Source organism: Orbicella franksi, chromosome 10 (assembly GCF_964199315.1).
Source record: "Orbicella franksi chromosome 10, jaOrbFran1.1, whole genome shotgun sequence".
NCBI classification, from domain to species: Eukaryota; Metazoa; Cnidaria; class Anthozoa; order Scleractinia; family Merulinidae; genus Orbicella; species Orbicella franksi.
Window position 1 is genome coordinate 4,105,984 of NC_138154.1, and position 20,100 is coordinate 4,126,083.

At 39.2% G+C, this 20,100-nt stretch overlaps 1 protein-coding gene and 1 pseudogene across 3 annotated transcripts in view; both read right to left on the reverse strand.

The window, feature by feature from the left end:
- LOC145500961 (uncharacterized) overlaps positions 1 to 20,100 on the reverse strand; it is a 159,830-nt gene that overhangs the window by 128,339 nt on the left and 11,391 nt on the right. For 2 of the 3 annotated variants that reach the window (XR_014051169.1, XR_014051170.1), the window contains 2 exons: positions 19,963 to 20,022; positions 9,524 to 14,377 (listed from right to left, as the gene is read on the reverse strand). Coding sequence is in view for 1 of the 3 variants with exons in the window: in XM_081480531.1 (XP_081336657.1) it covers positions 12,264 to 14,377; positions 19,963 to 20,022 (2,174 nt within the window). In the remaining 2 variants the exon portion in view is untranslated. Of the gene's footprint in view, positions 1 to 8,350; positions 14,378 to 19,962; positions 20,023 to 20,100 lie in introns of those variants that run through there. The other variant, XM_081480531.1, reaches the window with a different exon arrangement.
- On the reverse strand, positions 177 to 1,474 carry LOC145501451 (uncharacterized; annotated as a pseudogene).

Consider the following 20,100-nt stretch of genomic DNA (forward strand, 5'->3'; position numbering starts at 1 on the left):
CTTCAAGCATTGTTTTTGGATAATTTTAGCTTTGAAATCTTTTTTCACTAAAAAAGTTAACGTTGAAAAGCAACGACGTTTCGACCGCTCGACGGTCATTTTCAAGTTGAAAAGTAAAAGTTTTGCATGCGCCCAAATATATACAATCGATTTTAAGAATGCTAATGAGACACTGACTAAAACTTTAAAATATTTGCATAGAAACAGTACAAGAAAATTGCGGCATGAGTAATGAAAACGTTAAGGCGATAGAAACGGTTTAAAGTAAAATAATTAAAATAATTAAGTAAATAGCTTCGCGCGGATCGAGTCACTCTGTTTGTTTAATTTTGGTTGACGTTTACGAATAAAACGCATTTCAAAAATCAAACAGTCGAGTTTACTCTGACATTTTTTCAAAATCCTGAAATTGGTCTATGGATCCTTTCCGTGCTCATTCTTCACGTGGTTGCCGATTGTTGATCGCTTGTGTTCCTCCACACGTTGATGTAGGTGTCGATAGTCTGCATCGCACAGACCACACTTGTAATAATAAACAACGTTTTGTTGATTCACAATTGGAGGTTTATGTTCCTTTGGTTTGAATTGTCCTTTGATCTTCTGACTTGTGTAAACAGGCTGGACAACGGCATCAATCTTTCGACTGAGATCACCGAGTTGGTGTCTCACCGCGGCATTCGCCGATTTCTGGTCTTTGAACGGTACGACAATTCTGATGGGAACATCTTGTTCATCGGATACTTGTTGTTTCGAACACACATTCTCAGTAACTTTCATTTCAATAAAATGTCTGATGGTGTTTTCTACGGGGGTTTTGGGATAATGCAGGCGAGCAAAAACCATTTTAAGACGTTCACATTCTTGATAGAAGAACTACCAATTCAAGGAGAGTTTGAACACACGGTTTAACATTCCAAAAAATGTCAGGGTAAACTCGACTGTTTAATTTTTGAAATGCTTTTTATTCGTGAACTTCAACCAGGCGGTTTTGAAAGCGTTACTTCAATGGCAAGCGCGAGGCATGGGTTACACAAATCACGCACTTGTACTCGACACTTACGCTCATATACCGGCTAATGTAGTCCTGCCTAAGAGTATTTGAGTAAATGAGGACCCCCACACGATCTTTGCAAGACGACGATAGTCTGTAGCCAAGTTGGAGCGAGTTGTCTTGAAGCACTTCAAACATTTGTTTTTGTTTCTTGACAACGTGCCACTGCCAGAGAGCCTCGCCGTTTATTTGGAGATAAAACATTGGGTGGTAGCCTTTTAGTGGAGTGGACATGTGCAAGAAAGTGGGGTTGACCGGGTATTCAATGAGCTCTAAAAAGAGCTCCCGATCAACGCGCTGCATTTCTTGCACAGATGACATGCTGAAAATTCGTTTATTGCAACTCGCGCAAAGCGTTACTTTAAATACGATGGTTAAGTGATACATTTTATCACCTCTCAATTTCAATGCCTTATAGCGTCGGCGTGTGTCCCATTGTTTGTTTGCGGAGTGTTAGAAAGTTGGACAGAACGACCACTTGGAAACATTATTTTCCGTTAAAACTTGGCATAAAGCTTCCTTTAACAAAATACATTCAAAGCCGTATGATAACCGTTAAGAAGGGCGCTTTGAAGGAGTAAAACTCTTCCTCCAAATATTTCCTCATATAATATTTTCCCTCAAATGGACCAAATTCAGGAAAAGAAAACGACTAAATCCACTTTTCGTAACATTTCAAAAAAGTCTCCTTTATTCCATCAATGTCTCATCTACAAAAGCCCTATGACAAGCACCACGAAACACAAGTATGAAGCACGTAAACTCTTAACAAGTATGTGTAGTCGGCCATTTTCTGGTCATTTTCTTTATTGTTTAACCATCGGCAGCCTAATTAAAATTAAATTTCGCGCGCACTCTACATTTAAGTCCCGGATGTGTCGCGGCATTCTGCGCGATGTCGACAGAGGACCTGGGATCGGTCTCACGGATTTCCATGGCGACACAAATCACGCCAGGGTCACGCAAAAATTGTCATGCAACTTCAAACTCGATTCTTACAGTGTCCTGTGGTCCTAAACGACAGAAGTCCGTCCGGCAAGCGGCCATGATGATGACTGAGAGACTTGGGTCCGAGTCTAGCCTATATAGGGTGTGGCAAAGCATCATGGGACGATGACCTTATCAGGAACCAATCAGAGAACAGATGACATCAGCCTACATCAGTATAGACCCATTTACCTCTCTTTCATGCTGGGATTTTAATGAGATGCATCCAACTGTGACTCATGAAAATTCGTCTTCGTCTGGCAAGGGTGTCACGCGTCACGCACAATTCATTTTAAAAACAAAGATTATATTCTCCAAAAGTCTTGGTGTTACAAACTAGGTCGTGTTCTGAGTGACCAGCGTCCATACACTATTTACAAACAAGGTATGTGCATGCTGACGAAGGGGGAGAGAGTGTGTCTTGTTAGATGAATGTTATTTTCTCAGTATAAAATAATGTTATCATTGATCATGGCTTTTAGGACATGTGGTGGTTCCTAAACGAGCCGTTTTTTGTTTTGATGTTTTACTTACTGCTCAATAATTGAACGCAGACAGTCTCTTCCTGTTCGCAACTCTCCTCTGAAGAACCATCTCTTTAGAGTGCCTGATATGTTTCTCCGGCACTCTTGCCATGAAGTTTTGATTTAAACAAATCTTCATCTCCTTTAATCTCACTCCCTCGCTAATCTTCGGTGACGGCGTACCATCAACCAAAGAGTTATTGATAAGAAAGGGATCTCTCTCCACTTCCAAAAGCGCTTGTGAAATGAAAGCTCTTTGTCACACTCCATCGTCAACACGAGTTGTTATACTCAAAAATAAAAAATGCTAAAGTATTTAGTGCCTTCAGTGCCTAGCGCATAATCAAATTGCCGTGTGTATTGTTGTGGTGGTGGAGGTGGTGCTGGTGGTAGTGGTGGTGGAGGTGGTGGAGGCGGTGGTGGTGGTGGTGGGGGGGGGGAGATGGTGATGGTGGTGGAGATAGATGTGGTGGTGGTGGTGGTGGTGGAGATGAATGTGGTGATGGCGGTGGTGGAGGTGGTGGTAATGGTGGTGGTGGTGGAGATGGATGTGGTGGTGGTGGAGGAGGTGTTAGTGGTGGTTGTGGTGGTGGTGGCAACTTGATTAAGCGATGCGTAATATGCTCCGATAACATTTACAGGTATAAAACGATTCGATAAGTAAAAAGTCGATTCCTTGCCTTTAAAACTCCTGCGAATCAACAAGAATAAAAATCATACGAATTTTTTTCAGTCTCACCGACACATACCGATGGATGGTACGTACACCTATTCATTAACGCTCTCAAAACGCGCGGCATTTTAAATAGCCCAATTGGACAACAGGTCCTATTGTCTTTCTGGGCTCCTGATTGGTTACCGACCATATGAGCGTCCATTACTACTCTTTATCTGTAAACAGGCTTGCATTAAATTTGCAGAAACTAGGGCCAGATTTCTTACGCTGGTCGAACGATTGTGTATTCAACATATAGCAGAGTGATCTGAGAATGGAATGTCAGTCTATAATATTACTCTCTTTTGTTAGCTTGACTAAATCAGCTGTGATAAGAGAAAAATCTTGTCGGCTCTTAGACTTGAATGCTTTGTCTCGCCACGTAAAAGACAGAGCTTGGAGATTTAATTCAGCCAAATATCCGTCAGTGCGAAGTTTGAGCATAGATTTCTAATTTCGTTTATCACAGTATGTTTGTTACGTTCGCAGAACGCAGTTCAAAATCTTGGGTGTCCTGTGGTTTCAAGGGTGTCTATTTTTGAGACTTTTTCGTCGAACGTCTGCATTTTTTGCGCCACTTTTAATGACATCATACGTCTACGTCATATGCGCAAAGGCTATCTCACACTTCATGGTTTTCATACTAGTCTGAGCAAGTCTGAGCATTGTAAAGCGGATTTCTAGAGACTAACTCGTGGTTTATAGTTTATGTTATACGTTCACGAACACGACTTTGAAACGCCTTGGCTTGGGATATTTCATTGGCTGTAGTTTGATTGCATTTGTTGATTAGTTCCAATCGCGACAGACAGCTCAGTCTTTATCCGGTCGGATATTGTTCCCTCAAATATTATTTGGAATCGGTGGAAAAGTACTCTGAAGGCAAGATTCATAAGAGTGAGCCTAAACCAAGGAACTGCAACGTAAAAATATTGTCTACTTTTATTCATCTGGGGAAATATTCGAATCAGTCGCACGGAGCTTGTTTACGATAAACAAACACGTGATTGCAAATTGGACTTTCGTAAAGTCCTTTCCAATAATTCTTTCCTGGCCAGTTGGTTTCGCCGTTGGAAAGGTCGACCTCTCGCGACTTAAGTCGCTCACGCTCGTCGCTCGAAAATTACCCTCTCGCATTGTTCGAGGGAGATCAATAAGTCAAGGAATAAAAAAAGGTCGACTTGTCGCAAGTCTATTTCAAATGTTTGCTTATATTTGTGCTACCAGCTTAGAATAATGTACGTAAAAAATATATACTTTTACAAATTAGCTTTTACGCATGAACATTACCAGTGAATGTGAAAATATTAAGCCGGCAAGAAATAATTTAAATATTTTTGTGAGTCTACGGAAACTGACGCCGCCACGCAACGTGTCAACGAATCATAGTTTATAACGGGGACCTCTGTGACGATAAGTTTTTCCGGCAAACATTGTAAATTTTTGACCGAAAGGACACTAGCCGGCGGGAAGGAGTCTGGTAAAGAGGCGCCAAGATAGTGAGCCTGCCTTGATCTCTGTAATTTTTTTTCATTTCTGCTTCGCCTGAGCGAAAGGCATACTGTATTTCGAGGACTGGACTGGACTGGACTTGTAAAACGCGGACTTTTAAAACGCGGACTTGTAAAACGAGGACTTGTAAAACGGACTAGCAAAACGAATAAGTGAGTCGAATTCCGCATTAATTGTCTTTATTTGAACTATCCTCTCTTATCCCTCTCAAGAACTTCAAATACTACTTAACTGTATACTTCTAACATACTTAAAGCCACCAAGTAACATTACATCCATTCCATGCAAACAAATCTTGCGTTCTATTAAATAAATGACAATTAATTTGGCTGCATCAAAACGTCAAATTCTAAACTTAATGTCGACAGCAAAAAATATTTTTTTAACAATATTTCTGATTTCCATATTTTTTCTCTTGCTTTCCGTCAAGCAAGGTTTCACGTGAGGAGGTTTAACCTCTCAATACGCTTAATACATTGTGAAAGAGGAACAATTGCATTTCAGCAATAATTTCAACAGCTTTCTTTCCAGCTCAATAACAGAACTGTGCGGGGTATGTTATCGCAAATTTAAAAAAGGGAACTGTATGGTTAGCAAAGTACGTGACGGAAAAGAGTCTGTTGACCTTTGATCACCAAAATCGCGCCAAAATTCTGAATAAATTTGTATTTGTAATTGTCGCGCGAAGTTGGCCGTTTGTTTCAAGCTATCATCTGTCGCTAAAAGGCCAAGACCTCCATCTCAATTTCTGGAATTTAAATGGAGTGAAGAATAGAAGCAGAGCTAGGGTGTGGGACTCTTGGATCTGTTTACCTTGTGAAATATGACAAAGAAGGCTGTAATGCCATTGTAAAAAAAATGAAAGGTGAGCCGGCCGAAACAAAACATCGCCGTTGTGCTGGAAGCTGGCATCCTAAACACAGTAAAGGGTCATAGTTATATCTCAGAATTTTTGAGATTTTGCAAAGAACCCTACGCGATAATGATGGAGCATGCGTGTCTTGACATCACACCTTTTGGAGTTGGTAAAAAATTGACTACCCCGGGAGATTTTTTACATTTCATTGATGCGGAATTCGAGATAATAACTCGTTCTCCTAGTCAGTCTAATTAGTCCGCGTTCTACAAATCCTCGTTTTACTAGTCCGCGTTTAACAAGTCCAGTCCAGTCCACGAAATACATTATGCCATTACACACAACTTTGCTGTTAATGGCTTTCCTACTGATTTTGATTGACGTTCCTCGTTCAAGGACGTTCGTGCGAAAATTTTCCAGTCGTTAGATCTTTTTTAAATTTTTACTGCAGTCAGATAATGAGTTACTTGTGTCAGAAATACCAACCAAATCGGGGGTCACCAACTTCGTTTCAGAGATAAAACGTGTGGAAAACTACCCTGATTTTGAAAAATTGGCGTACGTAATTCAGCATGGTCTACAAGGATTTATAGTTAAACATATCGAAGGGGAGTCAACGGAGGAAAACGATCTTACTCATATTTTGTAGAAGTGAGTCTGTTGCGTAAATAATTCCAAATGTTACCAATGTTTTCTTAAAACTTAACCCTTCAAGAGGCATTTGAAACCGTCGCACAGATAAACGAAGAGCTAACTTCTAGTCAACAGATTTTCTTCATTTTTTTTGCTGAACGTAGAAAATCGGTAGAGAAAATGATCCAGCAACAGAAAAATAGGGGTCACTGAACGTCCAAGATCGTTAAATCCAGGCAAAGCTATAGCAATGGCCATCTGCCCCAATCATTGTTCATTTTATTGCTTAGCGTAGGTTCTCATGCATGAGGTGGCGTGTGAATTTGCGTGATGCGCAGAAACAATTAGCGCGAAAGTCCTTAACTCTCTGTTTTAAGGAGATTTGTTTCCTTGCTTATTATGAGATTTGTCGTAGTTTTGTTTTACCATTAATTGTCATGGATATGTTGATTCAAGCCATGAAGAGGAAAATGGAAGAAAAGTTATAGTTATTTAAAGATGAATATTCAAACACTGTACATGATGGCCTTAGCTATTTGAGAAAATAAGGGAAGAATAAGTTTGCCTACCTTTCAATTCTCCCTCGTTTGATAATTATTAATGATTTCAACAAATGAGTACACTACAACCAACATACCGGTAAGTTATTTTCGACACCAGGTGAAAACCGCTCTATCTAACCAGATCATACAGTGATATATATTACATAGACCAGTAGTCCGTAAATACTTCTGATAACTAGCACGCAAGTTTAACCGATAACGAGACGTTTTAATCATTTGTGTTTCAACATGAATTTGATATATTAGGTTTTGGCAGCTGTTGATTTGGCCTGAGTGTTCTTAAACATACGAAGACGCGGAAACCAAGTTGGCGCTAAATTTCAGCCTTACTGGCAAAACCATGTTTTGTTACACTCTATTTAACTTTCTGGGTTTTTAAATCCCTTTTAGTTGAATTTCAATGTGTGTCAATTATATGTCACACAGTGGAACTTCGATTTAACGAATCTCTATATAACGAAGCCCTCGGTATAACAAACGATATTCGTCGCCCCAGTAATAGCAAGATATATGGAAAAGAACCTCGATACAAAGAAACCTCGTTATAGCGAACATATCGTGTCATTCCCTTGGCCCTTCGTTATATGGAGGTTCCACTGTAATAGGTTTTTGGCCTGGAAAAGCACTTCTGTAAAAACCTGGGGAGACTCTCTGGTTGTGGGGATCAGTACCGGAATCTGTTTCATTGAATTACCTCCAGAGACATCAACAGCACTCAGAACTTAGATCCAACGATATCGTTTTAATCCAAGAACACAACTAGAATGCAAGCGGAACATAATCAAAGAATATTTTACAAGGCTCGACTACTTAAGCCGAGAACACAATTCTAAAGGATTACGTTAAGTTATTGAAAAGTCTTAACTAAACATTACCTAACACATTTCAGAAGGCTCGATTGGATGTAACGGAATTCGTCGTTTACAACATTAATAACTTCCGAAACGATACAGGTAGATAACAGTTAAACAAACGTCTATCGCAGGTAGTAATTACAGTTCAACGCTTATTACAGTTATGATCTTGAGCCTTGGTCAAACGGCGCATGATATTCTCTCCTCACAATAAGCGCAATATCATGACATTGCAACCGACCACCACTGTAATTCATGTTCTAGGACAGATTCTATATTGCATACATTTCTAGAGTGTGATATCTCTATTGCAGTATATTCAAATACCATAAAGTGGTTTAACGATATACACAAATTAAATGTGAAACCTTCTGCTCAACAGATTTTATTCAATTTGACTGATGAAATAGATTTGTTGACCTCCACCCAAAAGCGCAGACTGGATCTTCTCTTGCTTCTCATGAAACATTATGTCTATTTGTGTAAGGTTTTTCATAAGTACGTCAATATTTCTAAACTTAAAACCCAACTCCAAATTTAATGGAAAATTGAACATTGTTCACTGACTTGGTCTGTTAGTTCCCCCTTACTGTAGCAAGGATTGTAAGTACTAGTGCAATAGTGCAAATATACGTACTGTCAATGATGTGAGAATTGTAAGTATCATAAGAGTAGTAATGCACGTTAAAATGACCGGTAACCAATCAGGAGCCGAAAAAGACAATACTCACACACTCTTATAAGAGTCACATGGCTAATTCAGGTCTCAACCTCTTCTTCTACTTCCTCTTCGATAAATGGGGGGTGAAAAAGATGACTGAGGAGTTAATCTGTTGATAATCACTTCATCCTCAGCGTCTTAGTGCAGCCACGACAGGAACAATAACCTAAACTTTACTTCGCGTACGCAGAGCATTACTTCCGTGGGGATGTTTCTACTGAACATTCCATACACCGTCTGTCTTATTGATTGAGTAATGGTCATCCACGGCAAGTTGACATAGGCATGGATGTACAGGGTAACGTTTCGTCTTTGCTGCACGAAGATGGTGAGTCTTGTATAAAATTCAAACCAGATGGAAAGATTCACATGGTACGGCAAGGTCCTCCACGAAACAATATTACGATTGTGAATATGATAAGGCCATCCCCCTCGCCGATACCTATTGATGGCGTTCGTTGCGTTGGTAATCCTCTCGCGTACCACCTCCTCCCAAGGTGAAAGTTATTCCTCATCTTCATCCACTCCGAGGATTTAAGGTTTTGCAATGTCCGCACTTACCTGAGTATTGCAACTCCTGCTGCAAACATCTCTTGTGCAAAAATTTTCCACAGCAATAAGTTTTCGCACTACATCGAGTCAAGGAGTCAATGACAAGGTCGCCTTGACAGATGAAACATTTGTCCTTGAAGTCATCTACTTCGGGGGTCTATCCTTCTTCTAACTTCCATTTTGTAAGTCAACAACTTTGTTTGCTCCCTTACAAAACGTGTGAAGGTTTTATATAGCAGACTAAGAGGGAGTACCCCCTCATCCCTATTTTGCCCCTTCGGCCGAGAAGGGAGTGGGACAAGTCTAGGATTGGTTCCCGATGGGGTCACCGTCCAACGATGCTTTGGAACGGGGAGTACCCCCTCACTCCTATTTTTACCTCTTCGACCGCAAATGGAGTGGGGCAAGTCTAGGATTGGTTCCCGATGAGGTCACCGTCCCAAGGGCAAGATAAATGAAATCCTGCGCTGTGATTGGCTACCTGAGTGGGCAAGATGGGGCTATCTGGCTCGCTCGGGTCTACCCGCCGCGTCCCGCAAGAAAACTTTCCCTGACAACCATATAATAAATCCTTTATTGACCAAGCTTGTTCGGTCAAGGTGGCTGGATATTGGCCTCGTTCTTTTTTTGCGAGTTTATGGACCTCGACTCCATCTCGGTCCATAAACATGCAAAAAGAACCTGACCAATATCGCGCCATCTTGACCTCACACTTGGTCAATAACCCATACTTCCTAGTTGAAATTAATCGATACTGAAAAAATGTTTATAAACAGCCATAAAGTTTGCATTTCACATCCTAAGTTGTGGTTGTTTTGTTTCTTGATTCTTTTATAGCGTTTAAATTACATTTAAAACAGTTAAAAATATAATTAGGAAAACTACAGAAGACCCAGGAGGATTACAAATTAAAATTGGCAAACTACTGCGAGAAATTAAAGGACCCCAACGAAATTTAACAAAATTGCAGACAATTTAATGAAAATCATAGCCAATTTTCCGAAATTTTGAGTTTATCCAATGCATCTAGAGTTTATCGGTATAAAACTACATATTTTTTTTGAAAGGGTTAAAATCTGAAAGTTCTAATAAAGTGGTGGAAATAGTAATACGAGGAAAAACTGTAAATTTCGCTGCAACGAGCCAAAAAATCCACTTAGAAAATCCAGAAATGTTGAACTTCTTACAAATCTTACAAACAAACAAGGTTGTCCTCAGTATCACTAGACACAAAACTTAACACACAACGTTACGCACCGTTACTTAGAATATTGAATGAAGTCGTCTAAATAGGTAAATTATAAGTTTCAAAATACAAAATTATGAACCATCATTTAAACTAAGATATAAATACCACTGAATCTTCGCTAACGGACATTTTCCTTAGGCGAACCACTCTCGAATCATGGTACCAGCTAGATACACTACTTTTTTAACTTCCCTTGCCGGTTGAGTAAGCTCCCATAAGAGGGAAGAAGAGCAATGCCAATACGACTTCACCCAGTTATCAAGATCTATCTTTGTTAATTCGAGATTTTCAAGCGTAAGTGTTGACTACACAAGGCGACTTGGATCGGTCTATTGGTGAATAATCCGAATTCATCTTGCTTCGACTACATATCTATTCACCATGTTAACAACTAGTTTTACTTTGCTATTTGTTGTGGGAATTGCGAGTTTTCTGTGACTGGAGTTAAATTTCACCCGACTCAAAGCGACGTTTAAAATAAGCTTCAGATGTTTATAAAATTCATTTAAAAACATTTATAACCAGAAAGAAAACAATATAGAAGTATTCAAAATATACATATACGAGGCTAACCTGTATAATTAAATCAAAACTCTAAGGGCCTTCCTACTTGCTACTCGTGATACACATTAATGCACCAGACAGTCTAACTTAATAGTAATGGCTTGATTAATGTGACACTGAGCATTGCCACCGGGGGTTCACCCTCTATGATCCAATAATTGAAAATACCTAGCTTAAATATAACAAAATGTTGTTTATTTAGCTCTTATTAACCGAGGTCTGGAGGTCTGTATGGGAGAATCTTGACCGAGGTCTTGAGTACAGACCGAACGCAGCGAGGTCTGTACACACGACCGAGGTCAAGATTCTCCCATACAGACCGACTTAGCTCGGTTAAATAAGATGTTTATTATATGGCAAAGAAGAAAACTGTAATTCGTTTAATGTGACTGGTTTGCTGACATTTTGCTTGCGAACGGCGATGAGCTTAACTTAAACCTGCTGAAATTTGCTCGTCCTCTTTACTTTTTTTTTTGTCATTAGGCTTTTTGGCACTTCCATAAATGATTGAGAAGAAAATAAAAGAAAATGGTGAACATTTTTGTATTTTAGTTTGCTACTTTTTCAACGGAAAATGAAACCGGTTTAGATGCCGGTCTAGATGGGAAAATCTAGACCGCGGTCAATATCGATTTCAGCCAATCAAATTCGTGAATTCGGTAGTTTCCAGTCCTTGTGAGACACAGCCATATAATAAAAAACGATATTAAAATCATATTGAAATAGAATAAAACGCATACAACTACAAAAAAGGCTAAAACTGAAGTCTGAATAAAATTGCTCAATGCCGTATTTCTAGCAGTCTTTGACGTGAGAAAATCCTAATTGTTTTTTGTCTCAACGAAAAGTTCTGATTTTCAATGAAATTTCCTTAATCTCTGAGTAAATTCCTCTGTAGCACTGTCCATTGACAACATTTCTTGACCTGGCTGACAACTTATTTTTTGTCAAAAGAACTGTATTGGCCATAATAAGTTATAGTTGTTAATAACGAGGTTGCTGTGGGGCAAGTTTCCAATGTTTATGCTAATTAGAATAATCCGTTTTGCATCAAAAAAGAGAAACGCAGAGACAAGTGGCCTATCTGTCATTGTGAAATTTATGTCACCGTGACAAGACAGATAGGGCACTGGTCTTTTCATTTCTCTTATGTAATGCCCAGAAAAAAAGCACTGCAAAATCTACAGGTAGTCCAAAAGTTATGGAAGTTCTTAAATCACTAAAAGCATTGTTCAACGATTGTCTAATGCTTTTGGTCACGTGGAAATAATGCAACAGACAGGGCGGACGATGTCGGCATCCCTTTTGTTGACGGATCAAAAGTTTTGACATGGAAAAACCAGTTGTATCAGCCATCGACGAGCAAAATGGGTTGAAGAGGGAGAGACTACGCGGTCATGGAAACGGACTTAACAGAACCCAGTGCAAACTATAAATACTTTTCAAAAAGTTATCAAAGGGCACATTGTTCTGCTCTCTTCCTCAATTTCTCTTGCTTTGGTACATTTGTTTAAGTTCTTCCATTCCTGCCCAATAATTCAGTTCAAGATCTTTGGCCATTTGAAGAACTTCTTCTGCAATTGTGTTAGCTGTATTAACTTCTTCTTGGTAATTTGAATAAAGTAGCAATGCTAAGTTAGTTTTAATCATAACCTTCCATTTGTGGTTGCCCTCAATAGTCTTATCAGCAATGTCACTCCCCGTTTGGTATTTTTGTCGGGATTTTTCAAACTTTCCACTCTTTTGCAAGCAGATTCCCAAATTACTGAAGATCCGAACAGACTTGTGTTCCGCTATTTTCATATCTTCCAAAATGTGAATTGCTTTGTTGTAGTTTTCTTCTGCTTCTTTTAATTCGTTCACACTCAAGTAATGATCCGCCAGATCTTTGTGTGCAAATGCAGTTAAGACGTGATCTCCATAATGATCCTGGCGAAATTTCAATGCTTCCAAATGATTTTTAAGAGCTTCCTGGGGTCTTCCCAGTTCTTTTGCATTGTGCCCCATTTGCCCGAGAATTCTGGCCTTATCGAATGTTGACGCCAGTTTTTCTTTTTCATAAACGGATAGCGCCTTTTTCAAAAACGGCTGTGCGTCTTCCCTTCGATCACAATCCTGTGAGAGATATCTGCCATAGTGACTCAAATAAAATACCTCAGACAGGCCGTTCTGTTCAAAGAGATGTTCATTCTCATCATGCAGTTTAATAGCTCTGCCATGTACTGACTGCTGCTTGGCACCAGCACGTTTTCTTCCCTCGTCATAAAGGAGACATAAAATCTCTACTTCATGGATTACTTTTCCTTGGCTTTGGGCAAGTTTTAGAAGACCATTCAGAAAGTCATCATGAAGCTCAAAGGGAACACAATCTCCTATGTAAGGTGCCACTAGCCAACAGTCGTTTACGACACTTTCTAGTTCTCTGGAGCCCTCAAATTTCTCCGCCGAAGACACAATTTTCAAAGCATGCTCAAAGTTAAGTCTTTCGACATCGAACAGATCTAAAGATCTTCTGCAACCATCTTTTTGCCAATACGTTCTCGTATTGTTCAAAATCAGAGCCAAGAAATGCTTAAGGAAAGACTCTCGACCTTGAGCCAGGATTTGACGGAAGTGGTCTCTTCCTTTCTGTCCGGCATAATCTCTAATCAACAGGTGAAGGTGGTATCGGTTGTGCTGCTTTTCAATCAAGCTCCTTCTTCTCAAATTTGTCAGCATCACAGGGCACTTATCACCTAATAATGCCTTGGCTGCTGCTTTATCAAAAGATCTTACAAAGACCGAAAGGCGCACTAGTGCATGCTGCAAAGTTTCGTCTAACTGTTCAAATGCTATCCCCATCATTCCGTCCAGTTCAAGAGTTTTTGTAGTGTTTTCATCTAACCCTTGAATAAGTTCCTGAAAACTGTACTCAGAATCAGAAGAAAGTAGAGGACCAGCTAGACGAAGTGCAAGTGGAATGTGCTCACAGAGTGCAGCTACTTTCTTGAATTTCCTCTTTGTTTCCGCGTCAGACACAGAGTACAATCCAGCGCCATCCTTCAGTATTTGAAGGCTTTCCTCTTCATTCAAAGGGCCTACCTGGATAGGCGTTACATTCAAAATCGTTGTTGGACTGTTAATGTCTGAATGCCTTGACGTGATCAAGAATTTAATTAAATTCTTCTGTGGAGTGTACTTTCTCATTTCTCCTAATAATTTAGTGAACGCTTCCTTTAGACTGTCTTCTGCAATTACATCTTCTGCATTATCGAGAACAAGTATTGTCTCGGATTGAAGCCGCCTGCACCACTGAAGAAGAACATGCTTGGGTTTTGTGTTCGTCTGTTGGTGACCCGAATCACAGTCGTATAAAATTGCTCTGACCATTTCATCTTCGTTTGCACAAGCTCCACGCAAGTCGCAAAACCTGACGTCTTTGCCTGCATGTTTTAATCGATAACTTGCTTGAATAGCAATGGTGGTTTTTCCTATTCCTGCTGTTCCACTGACAAGAATTACCGCCACCTCACGGTCAGTAATGAGGGTGTCAACAATCTCAGCAAGTTCTTTTTCATGGCCATGGACGTTTGGCGGTTGGTCTGGTAGCTCCATCGCTTATTTAATGAAAGAAACAAAAGATGTTAGTTCTGTGTCATGCAAACTTTTAACAGAATTATGATGGACTTCAATATACGTGAGAATAAAAGCAAGGAAAAGTGCATTGACTTCTCAGTTGCCACAGACAAACATGGTATGAGAGTTATTAAACATGTCTCGCTGTTAACATTCTGATATTAAATGGTGAGTTTGTTCGTTACGCTAGTTATTAATTCGAGTTCAGATTTATTAACACCGATATTGACATCTCATTGTAAGAACATTACCAGGGTACTACTGCAGTGTATGTCAAGCTCTAAGAGCTAGAATACTCTTTTGGCTTTATTTTAGTTTTCTTCTTTAAGTATAGGATTGAGTATAGTACGCTAGTTCAATTCGAGTGATAATCGCCTTTATGTGGAGATCCCGACGGGAGTGCATTGCAACCACAGGGGATGGTAAGTGCACTTTCGTTTATATGTATGTGTGTTTTTGTCATTGTGTGTGTGTTGATTTTTGTTCTTGCTTGCACTACGCGGAATACTTTACTGTTGGATGCAATAATCTCTTCTTTTAAACTGATACCATGCATATTGAAAAAATTATCTCTAACATCATTGTATTTAAAAAAGCGGCAGTTACTCCAGGCAATGAAACAACCTCCCGTACATAGTTAAAATGCTGAGTAAACAAAACTCGAAGCCTGATACAATTAAATTATTATCCTTTAACGTGAGAGGCCTAAGTAAGTTTAAAAAAAGAAGAGCAATATTTTCCTGTTGCAGGAAGCAAAAAGCCGATTTGATATTTTTACAAGAAACGCATTCAAGCAAGGAGCGTGAGGCTCAGTGGAAAAAAGAATGGGGTGCAGAGATATTATTTTCTCATGGGGGTACAAACGCCAGAGGTGTCGCGGTGCTTATAAAGAACGGCTTTGACATTGATATAATGTTGTCTCAGACAGAATCGAGTGGAAGACTTTTGTTGTTTAAAGCTTTGATCAAAGAGGAAAATTATACAATTGCAAATATCTACGGGCCCAACAAAGATGCAGAAGCTGTTCAATTTTATCATAAACTGTCAAAACTATTAAGAACCAATGATTTTGGAAATGAAGAGAACTTAATTATGGGAGGTGATTTTAATTGTCCCTTGAATATTAATCTGGATAAAAAAAGGTGGAATTCAAATTCCCCGGAAGCACGTCGTAAAATCTATTGAAGAAATTCAAGATGAGTTCAGTCTCCATGACATTTGGCGCATAAAAAATCCAAATCAACAAAGTTTCACTTGGGGTCGCTGTTCTCCTTTTGTATTTTGTAGATTAGATACAAATGTGGATATTTTCCGCTCAATCAAATCAGACCATTCTGCAGTATTCCTAGAACTCGAAGAAATTAAGGAAAATAACGGAGGTCCTGGCTATTGGAAATTGAATACGACGCTATTGGCGAATGAAGAATATAAAAAGATGATCATTGATAAATTGCCTATTTGGCTTGAGGAAGCAAAGGATCTCAGAGACCGAAGATCAATTTGGGATTGGATAAAATTTAATATTAGAACCGATTCTATTATTTTCTCAAAGCGTTTATCGCAAATTCGACAAAAGCATGAAAGAGAATTAACCAACAAATAGCAAGAATCATTAGCTGCCTTTCAAGATAATCCCTGTGACAATACGCGAATAACAATGGAAAGATATAAAAGCGAACTTGAATCGATGTATGACAAAAAAGTTGAAGGTTTAATTATACGGGCTAGGGCACGATGGCACGAACACGGAGAAAAGAATAGAAAATATTTTTTAAATTTGGAGAAACGTCACCATATTAAGAAACATATTAGAAAATTATACATTAGTGGAGTTATCTCTACCGATCCACTCTCGATAATGAACGCACAAAAGCAATTTTACACTAAGCTGTACAGCGGTTCCAAAACAAAGTTAGACACTCCAGATGCAGCACTCTTCTTTGAAAATCCAAATCTATCAAAGCTATCAAGTGAAGCAAGTGAGAAATGCGAAGGAAAAATAACAATTGAAGAATGCCAAAACATCAAAACACTCCAACTAGGTAAGAATCCTGGAAATGATGGTCTGCCAATTGAATTTTACAATGTCTTTTGGTCATCAATCGGTGAAATGGTGGTCGAAAGCTTTAACGAGGCTTATGAAGAGGGAGAAATGTCTAACTCACAAAGGCAAGGGGTCATTACACTTCTCGAAAAAACAGGTAAAGACAGAACCCGTCTTGAAAATTGGAGACCGATTTCTCTCACCAATGTTGACACTAAAATAGCATCCAAAGTAATAGCAACACGAATTACCAAAACTTTTACCAGAGATAATCCACAGCAATCAGACTGGATATGTTTCAGGTCGATACATAGGGGAAGCAGCTAGATCAGTTCTAGATGTCATGGAATACACTAAAACATTCGATATTCCGGGTATATTATTATTCATAGATTTTGAAAAGGCATTCGACAGCCTTGAATGGAATTTTATGTTTAAATGCTTAGAAATTTTCGGCTTTGGTCAGTCTTATAAGATGGGTGAAAACACTTTATAGTAATGTATCCAGTTACATTATAAACAATGGATCTTTTTCTGCTAATTTTGAGTTAAGCAGAGGTGTTAGGCAAGGGGATCCTCTGTCGCCATATCTATTTGTGATCGCAATTGAGACTTTGGCTGCTGCAATCCGAACTAGTATCGATATTAAAGAAATTAAATTAGACTTAGAGGAATGGAAACTTGTCCAATATGCAGACGACCTCACTGCCTTTTTATCCGATTTAACATCCACACAAAATCTCTTTAAATTACTTGATCGTTTTGGAAAACTATCAGGTTTAGAGGTTTTACAGTCAGATATGCATAATGTCAAAGTCCATGCTAGTGAAGAGGTCACGATTTGTTGACACGTTGCGTGACGCTGCCAGTTTCTGTAGTCTCTCAAGTTTCATAGAATATTTAAATTACGTACATTATTCTAAGCTAGCATTTGCAGTCGCGTGCTCGTTTCGCGACTAATTCGAGTATTCCCCCTGATGAATAAAGTAGTCTTATGGATCTTACCTTCAGAGTACTTTTCCACCGATTCCAAACAATAAAATTTCGACCGGATAAAGACTGAGCTATCTGTCGCGACTGGAACTAATCAACAAATGCAATCAAAATGTAGCTGTTCCCACGGTTATCATCCCAAAGCCAAGTCGTGTTAATAAACAAGGACAATTCCCTCAGATCGCGATAAATGCTGCCGTCGAAGCGTTTAAATTCGCCAAAATCTAACGCTGAGAGCACATAATAGCGAACTTAAGCAGCGACGTTTTTGAGACGCGGGACGGCAACCGGAAGAGGAGTGGAGCTAATTCTGGCGCGCTTCTGACCTTGTGGGATCAACTGGAAAGTCGTCGTGTTTGTATTTTAAACCAAACTTTCCTGACCAAAAAGCTGTAGTGAACGCCTGGAACTAGATCTTTAAATTTCCGGTTAGCGTCCGCGTCGTAAAAGCGTCAATGCTTAAGTTCGCTAATAGCGAGGCGTACGGCGACTGAATGGAAAGAAGTCAAAAAAAGATCCATCGGAAAGACGAGCTCACATGGCCTGCTAACATACTCACATGTTTGCCACATGTCTTATCACATGTCTTAGCATTAAACGGTACCAGTTTAGTGGCCGTGACATGCCCCTGCAAAAATCAAGCGGGGTGGCCATTTTGGTGTCCTTACAGGAATGTGGTTTTTTTCGGCCTAGAACCGTCCACAGGGAGACCAACTCTGAAAAGCCACAGGTCAAAATTAGGTTTGCGTTCCACTTCGTCGAACGCAATTAACATTATACTAGTAGTAATCAGAGATTATGAGAGTGCGTTTGACGCTCTCACTTTAATATATAATTATACATCGTAAATAAATTATTTCACTAGCTGACTTTCAACCTTTGTCCATTGCTAAAATCAACATTTTTCAGCAGCAACCGAGGTTTTACAGTCAGACATGCATAGTATCAAAGTCCATGCTAGTGAAGAGGTCACGATTTGTTGATACGTTGCGTCACGTTGCCAGTTTCTGTAGTCTCTCAAGTTTCATAGAATATTTAAATTACGTACATTATTCTAAGCTAGCATTTGCAGTCGCGTGCTCGTCTCGCGACTAATTCGAGTATTTCCCCTGATGAATAAAGTAGTCTTATGGATCTTACCTTCAGAGTACTTTTCCACCGATTCCAAACAATAAAATTTCGACCGGATAAAGACTGAGCTATCTGTCGCGACTGGAACTAATCAACAAATGCAATCCAAATGTAGCTGTTCCCATGGTTATCATCCCAAAGCCAAGTCGTGTTAATAAACAAGGACAATTCCCTCAGATTGCGATAAATGCTGCCGTCGAAGCGTTTAAATTCGCCAAAATCTAACGCTGAGAGCACATAATAGCGAGGCGTACGGCGACTGACTGGAAAGAAGTCAAAAAAAGATCCATCGGAAAGACGAGCTCACATGGCCTGCTAACATACTCACATGTTTGCCACATGTCTTATCACATGTCTTAGCATTAAACGGTACCAGTTTACTGGCCGTGACATGCCCCTGCAAAAATCAAGCGGGGTGGCCATTTTTGGTTTTTTTCAGCTTAGAACCGTGCACAGGGAGACCAACTCTGAAAAGCCACAGGTCAAAATTAGGTTTGCGTTCCACTTCGTCGAACGCAATTAGGAATATTAGATCAGAGATCTAACCTGCTCAACTACTTTATCATTTTAGGTAAAATTTATTTATGGAGTTGTCGCAAAAATAAACAAATCCCTCTCTTTTTGCCTTTCGAAGATGTGGTCAAGAGAAAATATGAAATTGAAAAGCTTATAGCCTCTCAAAGCATCTTAAGCTTAAAACATTTTCAGGCAAAATGGAACCTAGTTTTGAATAACAATCCAATTTTTTTTTTGTAAAGGAGTAAGTGCTGCTTGTAAATTATGTAAATTTATATGTACATTCATGATAATTTAAATACATGTATTGTAATTTTATATAAAGTATCTTGTTAACACAAAAAGTAATTGTGTAATTAGAGTACAATGTAGTGCAAGATTTGTATTATCAGTTGTGTAGGCAGAGCATCTGTAGTAGTTGTTGTTTGTAATCGGGGTGTTAGTAGTAGTCGTATTGTAAGTAACGGTCGTATTGTAAGTAATGTCAGTAGTGGCGTAAGTGATATTAGTATTGTAAGTAATGTAAGTATTGTAGGTAATGTTAGTATTGTAAGAAGTCTTAGTAATGTAAGTAATGTTAGTATTGTATGCAATAGTAAAAAAAAATGTCTGGGAAGCAAAAATCATGTTAATAATAAATGATAATTAACTACTTATAGCGTGTCTTTTACAAGTACTGTTCAAAGGCGCGGTAGAGGATTGAGGCAAAACAACCAAAGTACATCATGTTTCACTCGCCCTGCCGTCTTCTATCCCTAATTCCACCAGCCAAGGCGAAATCATTTAGTGTCACTAATTTCTTATAAATGTCTGGCGTAATTTTATGGAAGGCCATTTTTTTTAACCAAATTAAACCAATCTTTCACAAGCAGTAAAACTAACCTTTTGGCAAAACTGTCTGTAATTCCTGATTCAGCCCCTTGTTTGATTCTTCTGCTTTTTCTGAAAGAAGAAAGCTGTCAGCTTTTTGCCAGTTCTCAGGTTTTTGAGATATTATACCTTTCCTCGGGCAATGAGTCG